This window comes from Spermophilus citellus (genome assembly GCF_964194105.1).
Source record: "Spermophilus citellus genome assembly, chromosome: 16".
Lineage (NCBI taxonomy): Eukaryota > Metazoa > Chordata > Mammalia > Rodentia > Sciuridae > Spermophilus > Spermophilus citellus.
Genome location: NC_138196.1, coordinates 60,346,466 through 60,360,647, shown reverse-complemented (window position 1 = coordinate 60,360,647; position 14,182 = coordinate 60,346,466). Strand labels below are relative to the sequence as shown.

The 14,182-nt window shown below is 34.1% G+C and overlaps 1 protein-coding gene across 5 annotated transcripts in view; it reads right to left on the bottom strand.

The window, feature by feature from the left end:
* Window positions 1–14,182, bottom strand: part of GPM6A (glycoprotein M6A) — a 325,059-nt gene that overhangs the window by 37,233 nt on the left and 273,644 nt on the right. For all 5 annotated transcript variants that reach the window (XM_081269582.1, XM_081269583.1, XM_081269584.1 and 2 more), the window contains one exon: window positions 8,083–8,275. In XM_081269582.1, coding sequence (XP_081125708.1) covers window positions 8,083–8,275 — 193 coding nt within the window. The remainder of the gene's footprint in view (window positions 1–8,082; window positions 8,276–14,182) is intronic.

Genomic DNA, 14,182 nt, shown 5'->3' with positions numbered 1-14,182 from the left:
TTTCAAAGTTATCTTTATGTTATCCTATTCTAAAGCATTTTGCTTACTTTTAAAATGTAAACTTTCAAATTTATCATTTATTTATAAATTTATAAATTTATACATTTATCATTTGTATACACACCTATTTTACTAACCAGAAAACAATGTCTGTTCATTGGGGGAAAATGAATGAAAAATCACAACAAAAAAACTCCAACTGTTTGCTGTTTATTCTTCCAGTTTAATATAAATTTAATTTTACAAAAGTTATGAGTGCTATAGACTATTTGAAAACTTCCTTTTTAGTAAAGATATTTTAAACTCTTACATAAATTTTCAACATTTTTTAGGGTTATGGTACATTCTATCCTTTGAAGAGGTATTTTATCAGTACCCTACTTTTGATCAGTGGTAAGAAGAATAATGCTCCTCTCAAAGATGTCTAGAATCTAATCCCCAGAACCTGTGAACATGTTATATTACATGGAAACAGGGACTTGGGAATGAGAGTAATGATCTCAAGATGGGAAGGTTATCCTGCACGATCTGGGTGGATCCACATAGTTATAAGGGTTCTCAAAAGTGAGAGAGGTGGAAGGGGCAAGATCAAAATCAGAGATGGAGTTGAAGATGCCACACTGTTGGCTCTGAAGACAGAAAGGGACAATGAGCCAAATAATGCAGGTGGTTTTTGGAAGTTGGAACAAGCAAGGATATGGATTTTCCCCTAGAGACTCCAGGTGGGACAGAGTCATGCCAACACCATGATTTTAGCCCATTTCAGTAAACCCAGTAAGACTCCTTTCAGACTTCTGACCTCCAGAACTATAAAAATAAACTTTGTGCTGTTTAAGCCACTAAATGTGTGGTCATTTGTTTTCCAGGAGCAGTGGGAAAAAAGTGCATCAATATTGCAAACAGCATGACAGTTACACTTTGCTAGTCTTTGCTCAGAGCCTAAATTGTTTCCCAGAGTTAAATTCCTAGAAAAATTAAAGTGTATGTATCAAAATAATGTCCAGAAAGTTTGTTTTAAGTCAAAATTTATTCATAAAGAGAAAAAGGGCTTCTCTATTTCCTAATACCAGGTATTATAATTTTCTGATGTCATCACTTTAAATGTTTCTTAGTTTTTTTAGTGATAATTAACATACATTTATTGGCTATTAATCTGTTGTATTTTTATTGGCATTGCTGTTTTATATTTTAACTTTGTTTCACTAGAATATTTTTGGCTTAGTTTTTCATTTATTAACATTATAAATTCTTGTCGTGTATACTACATTTTTATCAGTTTTTATATAAATTCAATGTTTAAATAACATTTAAAGAGTAAACTTTAAATTTTTATTAGGTCAAATCCATAAATCCTTTGTGACTTCTTATTTTGCTGATATACTTCAGATCCCATAATAAGCAGAGCTTTAATTTATATTTTATTCTAGCCCCTAAAAATTAGCTTAGTCTTCAATTTAACTTTCAACTTTTAACTTTTTTGAGTAAATTATGAGGTAGAGACATAATTTTATTTGCACTTGTTAGTATGCACATGTTGGGTCTCTTTTTACCATTGTATTTTGTCTCATTCAATATAATTTTCTGTGTGTCTTTATAAATACCATATAGCACAAACTGTTATAGTTTATTCACTCCATTTGTTTAGCCTGATGAATTACAGAATTCAGTTAAAGGAGTGACTCCACCATTCTCTAATCCATATCTGTTTGGTGTGATGTGGATGACACTTTGCTCTCCTGTCTTTGATATGTCAGTCTTAAGGACAAGGAATTTGTCTGGCTCTGCTATGCCTCCCTGAAGATTAGCACAGTGATTGGCACATAGGTTAGCTCAGTGAATGAATATGTTAAAAGAATAATCAAACAAAAGACTATCCTGGAAAAGATATCTAGACTTTTGAAATCAGGAGTATCTTAGAACAAAAATGAATTCTAGGTTAACATATATTCACATACTCAATATTCACAACAACTCAATTAGTGAAATGGGGGCTATTACTAAGATAACTGTTCTTAAAAATAAACTAGACTAAGTGAATCACAGATTCTAAGCATCTAAGAACTGAAAATTCATTAACAGCTTTATCTAAACAGCTTCACTAACCAACAAATCATTACATTCCAAGGCAATCCATCCCTATAACTTAGAATCCTAAGCCTGTGTCTTTTCACCATGAAGAACAAAGTAAGTTTGCTTCTCCCTGATAACCTTCAAGATATCACTTAAACAAGATTATTATGTTCTTTATTTTTCCTAAAATGATTGTATTCTTGCATTTTTCAATGTTAAGAGAGAAGTTAGATCTTTAAATTCAAATCTAGCCTGAACCTTGCTCAAATGTTTACCTCTGCTGTAATCTCTATCCTGATGGAATAGTAAAGCAACAGCAGTATTATGGTAAGTGGTCCATGTCCAGGAACAACCAGGTGTTAGGAAGCATGGCAGTGGGCATTACAATTGAAACAGGGCTTCAAGGAATAGAGCATTACCATTAATTTAACAATCTTTATCATCACTATCCCCATCACAATAAATAACTGTATAGTGCTTACTGTGTACCAGAAATAGTTGTTTTAAAATATCAGCAAATTTTATATTCATCAGAGCGTTAGGAAGTAGGCAACATTAGTTTGTTCCTTTTACTGAAGAGAGACTGAGGTACAGAGGTTAAGTAACTTGCCCAAGTTAAGATATCTACAATGGAAAAGAGCCAAACTGGGTCAAACCCAGAAAGTATGTTGTATCCTTATCTAAATTCTTCACATTTAGGTATTTGGTTTTGTTTTTGTTGTTGCTTGTTATGGTTTGGATGTGAGGTGTCACCCCAAAACCAAAAGCTCATGTGTCAGATAATACAAGAAGGTTCACAGGAGAAATGATTGGGTTGTAAGAATCTTAAATTTAATCCTCTGATAGGGATTACTTGCTTGGTAACTGAAGTGCTAGGGTGTGGCTGGAAGAGGTGGGAATTGGGGCATGACTTTGGGTACACATTTGTATCTAGTGAGCGGAGTCTCTGCTTTCTGATCCAGATGTGAGCTGCTTCCCTCCGCTACACTCATCTACCATAAAGTTCAGCCTCACCTGGAGTCCTGAGGAATGGAGCCAGCTTTCTGTAGCCTAAGACTTCTGAAACCGTGAGCACTCAAGTATATTTTTCCTCCTCTAAAATTGTTCTGGTCAGATCCTTTTAGTCACAGCAGAGAAAATGCTGACTAAACATTACTTTACCTCAGCACTTTAAAAATTATTTAATTAATTTAGGAACACTCATTTGTGGAAATACTAGCCTGGCTAAAATATTGGCTAATGAAATGCATACTATTTGATTATTATTTCAGAAGTCAGGAATTCAGTATGGTTTTCTAACCTCAGTGTCAACTATGATTTAAATTATGTTTGAATTTTCAAGACTAATCAATAATCTCTCATTGATACTAATTTTTCTCATATGCAGACATTGTGGTAAGTAAGACTTCAGCAGTCTGGTGTAATTATCAGCACCCTAGATCTGTTCAGGTAGTTTGCATACTGCTATGGTTCTTATCAGCCTATAAAACCTCATTTTGTCTTGAAAATCATGGTTATTTTCCCTTCTTATTCTCACTCATTAAGCAACTGACAACTGTGTCCTATTTTATTAGTATCTAAGTGATGTATAAAAATTATAAGCAAAGTCAGAAATACAGACCCACATGAAGTTAATTGAGAGTGAAATCAATTAATCTATTTTATCCAAACTTACTGCTTGATTTTGCTTTGAAATATTGAAGAATTAATTATCTAGTGAACTCAGGTTTTGATCCATTGAACTCAAATCACAGTTCTAACATTTTGAAAACAAAATGTCTTCACTCCAGTAATCAATGATATCAGATCCTGGATATTCACTATAATTTGCCAAAGCCCAAGCACCATCCATATAATTTATGGGTGAGTATTAATTGTGAGTAAGGCTGATCTTCTCTCAGTTCTCAGGAGAGTTATTCAAGAAGCCAACTCACCCAGAAAAATCAGTGATTTAATCAGTTTCATAGCTAATTTTCTAACAAGTGTCTGTATTTCATTGACCTATATGAATCCACTTTCCAAAGTAAAATACTTACCCTCCTTCTCATTCGCTGTCAAGTGACACTAATGGATCACAGCAATAACACCTTCCCCCAAATCTCTCAGGATAAGAAAGTCTAAATGGTAACTTAGAACATTTCTTCTTCATCATAAAAGAAAGTGGCAGAGTAGAGAGCTGTTTCCAGTGTTGAGTGTGCCCAAGTGACTGCGCTGAACACACAGAAGTTGTGGTTGGAGGGTAGGAACACTGATGGGAGCCATAGGTTAAGTTCCACTCTTATCATTATGAGTTTAGAGCCAACAAATGACCTAGATTTGAGGAACTAAACTGACAGATTTAAAAAAATAATAAAAAAAAGCTTCTGGGAAACCAAGTAGGTAAGGAGAGATAGAGATATATTAAACTTACATCAATAGGGCACAAAATCTTTGAGAAATTCACTTCTCCTACCCCTCTCTGAAGGTCTCCACACATCAAATGTAATATGACAAAGTGATTCAATGGGTAACATCAGCTGGGAATATAAGACCCAGATTTCAGATCACTTTCTACCGGGTGGGCTAATGGTGTTTATCATTAAATATCTGAAAGACAGATTGCATAAGAATGGAGATTATATGCACACTTATTTATGATAAGTACATTCTGCATGCTGGGCAGGTGATTATGGATCAGAATAATCATATTTCAGCATGTTTGCCCTTGAGATTTCCTTTCAGGAGAGAGTGACCATGTAGGAATACTTTTAAGTATTTGAAACAGGAGAGAAAATGGAGAAGAATGGAGGGAGAAGGGTGGGATTATGAAGGAGAGAAAATAGAGAGAATTTGTGGTCCTCAAGATAAAGGAGGGATTAATTCTCAGATTCTAAGAACCATGGGTGGAAGTCTCAAGTCTTGGGAAATTGTATCTTCTCATTTAGCCATCCAGTGAACAGGCTTCTTTTCCTTTCCAAGTATAAGATATAGTATGAAAACTATGGTTGAATTAAGCATGAAAACTATGGAGAAAAGTAATAAGAATCTCAGTAAATTACTAAAATTGTCTCTAAATCCTTTCTTCACACTCTCTTAATTTTCTTTTTTCAAACAATTTATTACCAAGCAAGAAGTTATCTCCTGAAAGCACATTGCTCATTCTCCACTGCCTTGTATTTCACCTTTTCCTTTTCTCTGATTCCCCTGTCCTCAGCCCTTCACAGGTTAATCTCTACTTCCTCTGAACCTGTATGCAAATTTTGACCTTATCAATTGGCACTGATCATACTGAGAAGTTTACAGAATGCATCTGCCCTCTGTGTTTTCATGAACTATTTTTTTTTTTTTTTTTTTTGGCAGAGAGAGTCTTAATCCATTTGGCAGCTCCACAGGACCCATAGAAGAAATTCAAGTAATTTGAACAAAGAAAAGAGAGATAATGTTGGCATTAATTTCTCCCAACCAAAACAATGTTTTTCCATTCCAAAAATGTGTTACTGGTGGCATTTAATTTCTCATGTAACACACCAAAGGTAAAAGTACTAAATAAAATCTCTGTCCTCAAATCTCTCTTTTAAACTCACAATTTCAGCGCTTTAGTTGAGTTCAGAAATATATTAAAGTTTGTTGTCTAAATATCAAATATATCTTGATAATTGGTTGCTAATAGATGTTTATAAGCATGCCATTTATTAGGCTTATGATTCCTAACAAACTTCACACTCTATAACCAAATTTAGCACTTTGAATGTAGCCTAAGTATAGAGAATCTGTAGATTTTTAAGGACATCTGTGGTAGCTTAAAATAATGAACAGTGAGAACATATTTTGTCCAGGGTAGGCTGAGATACAACTAAAAAGAAAATGTCAGTTTTATCACATTAAAATAGAGGCATGCAATCATCTTCTTAAAACTTTCTGCAAACTAACTTGCAGTAATACCATGCATTTTCAAATAGTTTAATTATATTCCAAATGACAAATATCATTTATAAGCTTAAGAATTGATTCAGGCATGTTTGAGTCTAAGTCATTGATAGCCACTGAATTTTGGTTTTTATGTGTATGTTTGCATTTAATCTGATGGAAATTGATAAACTGTCTACTGCTACAGGTGTAAAGAATTCAATTTGGCAGGTAATGTTAACTCTCTAGAATGAATTTGCAAAATAAAGTTGTAATGGAAGATATATAACTTTTACCTTGCTATTAATATTTCATTGTCATTTGTCAATGTCCATGGTGATTCTCTATCCTTGATACTGCACAGTTAGGGACTATGTTTTTACATAAGCTTCATTTCTTAACTAATCAATCCTCCTCTTCCCTCTAATCACTATGTGTGGGTTGTAGGGAGTTTCCCTAGTCTCATAATAGTTTTTTTTAAAATATTTATTTCTTAGTTTTCAGTGGACACAACATCTTTGTTGGTATGTGGTGCTGAGGATCGAACCCGGGCCGCACGCATGCCAGGCGAGCGCGCTACCGCTTGAGCCACATTCCCAGCCCCCTCTCATAATAGTTTTTAAACTTTATTTCTTTTTTTAAACCAGTGTTTTCACTTCTAAGATATTTTAGATCCACATAAATATTCTAACTTATCTTTTCCTAAAAATTTTTCTATCCATTCTGTCTGGAAGTACATCTCAAAGTAAAGAATTCCTGCTTTATTTATCCAAATGAAGTAACTGTATTCTCTTCTCATTTTCATGGAAAATTACTCACCTGAATGAACAAAATAATGAATATAATTGATAAAAATATCCTGTTCAGAACAAACTTCTTCTAGATGATAAAGAAACATAGTGATATATTTTTGATAATGTAGTTGGAGAATAGTTGTCTTCTATGTAGAAAATTGTCTAAGTTGACCAAGTCTTGTCTCAGATTAGGGTTTTAGATTAAAATTAAACCAGGACAATAGCAACTGCCCTGCATTAATCAGAGTTTTGACCAACTTCTTTTAGATGGAATTACAGAAATAAAAAGTAAAGCTTCTCTAGCCATCCAGATAACCATAAAGACTTACAAGCCTAAATGCATCTTATTCCAGAAAAAGTGAATATACATTAAGAGTATTTTAATTTATGTAGAATGACAACATAAAGGACATAAAGCACAATACAAACACAGTATTAAGTAGTATGTAATAAATGCAATAAATTGCAAGGGTAACAAAAACTGATGGGTCCTGGGACAAATTATGGTGCGATTACAAAAAGTACTTGTAATAAACAAGTCATTTTCCTTTTTTTGTAGTTATGAACTCACTGAATAGATTCAATCAGTAACTCATTTGGAAATAAATTTTTTTGTAATTAATTCTCAAACTCCTGTTTACTATAATATAAAGCAATAAAGGACAGAAATTTGAATAACAACTTTTCACTTTCAGACAATTTAAGTTATCTTTCTAAAAATCTATTCTTTCAATATCATCATGATTTAGTAATACCAGGAGTTTCCATTTTGGAAAAGAAAAGCATAACTGGTATTTTGAGGAAAAAAAGTTGCTCAGTTTCTTCTTGTGATTTCTCCTTTTATAGAAAGCCTGAGAACCTTCCACAATTTTGACATAATTTTCTGTGAGGCAGGAAAAGTAGAGGATACCATATCTGTGGCTGAATTAGACTGTTTTGAAAAATAAGAGTACCTTGGACTGTTTTTTTAAAAACTTTTCCTGGAATTAGCAGCAGAGTTTAGATGTATATCTCAGTATGTTCTTTATTATCTTTCTGTTGAGCCTTTACTTAAATTGAAAGAGCAAGAGAAAAGTAAATATTCTACCTAATGGTACTTGAAGTCTAGCTAAAACCTGAGTCAAAGCCTGAGCAAACCTGAATTAATTTTATTTCTGATTCTATGCCAAGAGCCTTGTGCTGATGGAAAGGCCAAGGCTATTCTGAACCAGGTACACCTAGTAGTATCTTTTTCATCCATATTATCACCTCCCTAACTCTAGATGCCCATTTATTTAACACACAGCAAATGTAAACAACATATACACTTCATATAAGTACTAGATTGACTCACATGGTAAAAACATCCAGTGTGTCTCCAGCAGTTCTCGCCATCTCAAAGTAGGTTTGCAGAATGTTGACAGTCCCAGAAAGTGCTTCATGTCCACAGCCACAGAACAGGGCCACGCCCGCATAGAGCAGGATGGTGGCAATCAGAGATGCATACGGAATCCCTCCCAGGCATTTAATACAGCACTCAAAACACCCTGTAGAGACCAACAGGAAATATGTGAAAAATTCATGTTTTGTTCATTTAAATTAAAAAAAATCCAACTTTAGCATTTTGGGAAGTTATATTTGCATTGATAGATGCTATCAGGTCAACCATATGAATCAAGTCCTACGATTTCCTGGACAATATGAAGATCAACTCCCTTTTTATAATCCATGTTGCAGAAACAGAAAATGCTTATTACTTATGATGACTCCTTTATGCCCCAAGTCCACAGAAGCCCTTCTTTTCCAGCTCAAACTTCTTTTGATAATCTTTACCATTCCTGTATGTATATCATTCTATCTTGAGTTTATAGCTCTCAAACTTTATATGCTCACACTTTTTAAAAAAATAATTTTTGTAGCTGTAGATGGATACAATACCTTTATTTTATTTATTTATCTTTATATGGTGCTTAAGATGGAACCCAGGGCCTCAAATGTGCTAGGCAAGTGCTATACCACTGAGCTACAACCCAGCCCCTACTCATTCTTTTATGTTAATGATAATTAATCTTTTGAACTCTGTGGATATATTTTTCAGTGAGTTGAAACCAGTTAGTGCATTGTAAACTTAAGTTGTTGACTTTTGGCTAGTAAATTTTTAAAATGGAAGACAATAGATTGTATCCAAATTCGATGCATGTAGTAAGGGAAATGAATTTGAGTTCAGATCATTAATACATATTCTCAGTATAGTGACTCATCCTACATAATCTGTTTCTATGGTTCATGACTTAAAAAAAATGAGATAGACACTGGCAGAGCAGAAAAGAGAGTAGGCAGGATAGAATTCTGATCTCATCTCTGTGATTTTTAGTAAATTTATTCTTTTGATCTTATCACCTATAAAATGGTGAAAATAAGAATTTTCTTCATATGGTTGAATTAATACATAAAATAGTGTCTAATGTAGGGGAACGACTCAAGAGTTGTTATCTGCCATTATTAGACCTATTTGTAACTATTATTAAACTTATTATTATTGTGCTGTCATATGGTTGTCAAAAATTTTTTAATCACAGCAGTCCCTTTTACTTTTTGATGTTCATCACTTACATCTTTATTGAAAGACAGCATTCAGCATCTAACTTGAGACAACAGAAAACCATGGTTGTTCATGTTCAAAATAAGTGTCAAAATTTTCTAGGTTACTGAATGTGTTCTAAGACATTAATTAAGTACATATGTTTTGCAATAGGAAATATTGATGAGCTACTATGTTCTAGTCACTGTTGATAAAGGAAAATCTAGGTGAGGGTTTTGACAGGCTAGGCATGTCTCCACAGATGATCTGTTTTATATATACCCACTTCTAAACCTTTGCCTCCCATACACTTATCCTCATTTCATAGATTTCCTCTAACTTTTTCTCATTCTGAACATTTTTGATTAAATCTCATTTGGAACATTAAAGGCTCCCATCTAACTAATAACTTTTCCTTGTTCAACAGAAATAAATAAAAAATGAGATTTAAAAATGGATTAGGATGATTGTACTCAACTCAGTCACAGGAATATCTGTGTGCAATTTATCTACAAGGCATATATATGGATTATCTCTTATTCAAAATGCTTGGAACTAGAAATGCTTTGGATTTGAGATTTTTTTTATTTTGGAATATTTGCATATATCAAAAGCTATATCAGGAAGATATGACCACATCTAAACATGAGTCATTTATGTTTCATATACACTTTATATATAGCCTGAAAGTAATTTTATACAATATTTTTAGTATGCCAGTGTTTTGACTGGGACATATTAGGTGTGGAATTTTTCCAATTGTGGCATTATGTCTGGGCTCAAAAACTTTCAGATTTTGGACCATTTTTGGATTTCAGATTCAGATGCTCACCCTATATTTATGTAGCAATACACGGGCATAAGATAAACTCAAAGTGTATGAAAATAACTTTATGCTCAGAGATTGAGCTAGTCTGGTACTCATTGAACTGGTCTTCTTGAGAACTATAGCTCATATGCCTCAGAGGAAGTTAAAAAAAAAAGAACATTTTGAACACCTCCCCAATTCATAGCTGTTATTTGTACAACCAGAATAATTTCCTGAGTATTCCTCCATGGACATATACGTGCACATTTAGACACATAACAATATGAGGAGGTGGAAAAGTTTAGAACAACTGGAAAACCTCACAGAGTAGGAAGAAATTTCATTAATAGGTGGCTGAAATCAGTGTGGCAAGATCACTGGACACAGTTTTGGGTGAAGATTAATAGCGGAAGAAAAATCTCTGGACTATTTGCTTTCTATTTTCTAAATTTCATATCTCATTGTTTTAAAATAAAGGAAAAAGAGAAATAAAACTGGTACAAATCCAAAGAAGTGCTCCCTCTAATTTTGGCAAGTACAAGTAATAGTCCCACCATTTCAAATCCCATTCCTCTCTTTGCTATTCTCAAAACCTTGTATACAGTGTGGGATATTTCTATTGCAGACAACCTGAGGTATTAAAGCCAGATGAGCATGTTCAACAAAACACTCAGAATAGAAGTTCCAACACAAGAAAAACATCTAAACACCAAATGCATAAATAGTAATTACCTTTGCAGACCCCTAGAGCCTAAAGTTTACAACTGGGCCAGGATGAAATCAGAATGAGAATAGCTCAGGGGCAAATAAAATGGCTAGCCTACCAATGGTCACCCAAACTGCCCCTGAGGAATGATTACTAATTCAGAGTCAGTATGTACTTAGCTCACTTTTCTTTCCACCGTGCCTTAGATGACCTATATTAGCCTGTACGCTAGGCTCTAGATCTTCTAGGGGGATCATGAAGTCATCACAATGGAGCATTAATTATATAAGCAGTAGCTTTTCAAGTTTGAAAAGTGTGAGATAAATTGCAATAGTCAGGCAGACTCAAATTGACAACCCTGAGTTAATTCTCATTTTCAAATGAGTTTAAGTTCCCCCAAATGAAATGGAACCCTTTCTTGTACTCCTATTTAAGTGCTACCATTTAAATCCCTTGGAGTGATGTTATCTTTATTGACAAATACGAATCCCTGTGAATAGCCATTACTGTAAGGTTAGGCTAAAATATTTCCATTTAAGAGCTGATCCTCCTCAACACTTGTATTCAGAGAAGAAACTCTAAGTGTCTCGTGGGGCACATATTGCACTCGTAATGGACTGCATCCTTATCACCCTCGTTCCTCCTATGAGTACGAGTTGCCTATTGGATTTAAAAGAAGACTTTCAAAACTCCCATATGGTGAAGCAGCACATCATTTCAGAATTCTCCCAGCTGCCAGAATCCCACGTAGTTGCTGGCAGGGGAGCTTCTTTCCACCCACAGTGAGAAACAGCCTTGGCAGAGCAGCAAAGAAACCATGGCAACCATGCCCCTCGGCCAGGATGCACTCCCGACAATCAACCTTCACAGCTGAGCATTCTGCTGCCCCCATCACGGGGTTTCTACTGAACCAAAGTGAAAAAACATTCTATTAAATGAATATTAATGAAGACATAGTAAGTGAGTGTGGTAACTGGAGAAAATAACTTTCTTGTGAAAAATCTGTATCAAAACAATACAGATTGCTTTGCACAGGAAACATTTTCAATAGCAGATGTTATAAAAACAAGCCTTTTAATCTTCAAATAAAGCGGAGATTCAAATATTGGCACAAAATTTGTATATTCTTTATATCCATTTGTATGCAAAGCAGCTTCTCTTTTATTGTTTCTGGTCACAGTGCCCCAAATGAAATAACACTATGCTTTCAGCTTTCAAATGAAAGCAAATATTAGAAGAATTCTGAGCCATTTTTTTTCAACATACTCTGAAACATTAGCATTAGCCAGATATTTAGTGAGTTTAGAGATTGACTTGTACATATATATAAAACTTTCAAAAACTAGAAGCTCTTGAGATACAATATCTTTGGCAATAATGATTATCTTTTTTTATGAGATATGTGATTAATTTGCCTCTATCTAAATAGTATGAAGTAAACACAGCCTTTGCCATTACCCTTGCTCACTTATCAAACCACAGGAAATTAAAACATGAAAAAGAACTTAACCCAACAAGAAAAAAAATATAAAAAAGGAAGATAGACAACAGAGAAGAGAGACCAACATAACTGTGGATTCTAGAAAAGAAATTCCCAAGTGAGATTGAAAAGAGACTACCAATGTATTCATTGGTAAATGTTTCTTGGTCCATTTTCTAGCAAATTAATTCATTCTCCAATGTAAAAAGGTCACCTCAGGCATTATCAAGTATCCAGAGAGAAGAGAGGTATTCATCTGTTTGTGGGCCATCTATTCTATCCCAATCATCTATTCATCTTTTACTGTGTCTACATCAGCTCCCATTACATCATATCATACTATACCTACACACCATATAATAACTATCTTGCTTTATGGTAAAGAAAATTCTCCAACTTGTTCACTTCATCCATTCATTGTCACTAAGCATATAAATTTTAGAAACAGTCATCTTGTTACACAAATGAATTCATCGATTTTGATTGGTATTCTTATTCAATTTTTTTATCTGTAAGCTTAAAAGTTTTTATTTGATTATCTGAATTATTTTTGAGTTTGTGGATTATTTACTATTTATGTTGATAACCATAACAATGTGAAAAATTTTGAGCTTTATTTCTATCCTTTCAAAACCTGTGCCTTCATACTTATGTTCAGTCTACTCTGTTAGATAAAAATGCAGTGAGAAGTGATGAGGAAAGAAATCAGTTTGTGTTCCTGGTATTAAAGAAAATGCTTGCCCTGTTTTACTCTTAACTTGTTGTTTGTTTATTGTTTGAAGAGGGTCTCTGGTTTTAAATTTTATAACATACTTTTGCATCATTTGGTAAAATGATTTTATGATTTTCCCCTGCCATTGAAACAATTTTTTTTCCTAAGTTAGATTTGTGTTTCTAAAACACAGGAGTTATGCTATATTTATCAGTTGCTGAATTTGTCATGCTAACATTTTGTTCAATAATTTTACATTTATGAATGCATTCAACAAGTAATCATTGAGTCCTCCCAGGTTCATGAAGCATTATGGTAATCGCTGGAGCTGTAGAAACAAAATCAACAAAAATCCTATAAAATTAGGAGGTAGATGAAAGCACGAGGCTAAAGTAATATATATGAGGTTGTGAAAAGTGACAAGAAGAAAACCTAAACAGGGGAGGGGGACACAGAAGAGTGAGATAGTGGTATCAGGTTTTGATAAAAAGGTCAGGGAAGGAATAACTGAGATGACATTTGTAAAAAGATCTGAAGGTGATAAAAGAGCCTTCCAAGACTTACGGAACAACAGTAAAATAGTCGAAATTTACATTTTAACGGGAGGCCAAAAGCAAAGAGAACCTATGGCAAGGTAGAACAGATGACAAAGAAGGAAATTGAAGGGAAGAGGTAAACAAATTACATCATCAGAAGACAGAAAGAAACATCCAAAGCTAAACATAATAAAGATAGTGAAAAATGAAGATTAGTGAATCATCAAATAATTAACATAAAAACAGATTCCTAGAATTGAACACCACAGTCTCCAGATGGTAGAACTCACCACATTTCCCTCCAGTGAGTCCCCACCTGGAGTCCTGGTGTCTTCTACCTACTGCTGCCCTGCAGCCAAGCCAGCACCTCAGAAGCCCAGTGCCTGAGGCTGGCTACATGGCCTCTGGAGCCCTCCAAGTTAAGAAAGGAAGATGCTAGCAAATGGGGTCAAAGACAAGTGTATTAAAGTCATCTTCGGACAAGGGACTTTAGAAGTTATCAGCAAAGATTAAAGCCAGTTTTTTTCAGAGAATTATTTCTGAAATTTGTAATGATTAAATGTTAGCCTTAGGTTCTTTAAGTGTCTATGGAAATTTCAATGTAATAGAGCCAATCTGACATTCTCTTATT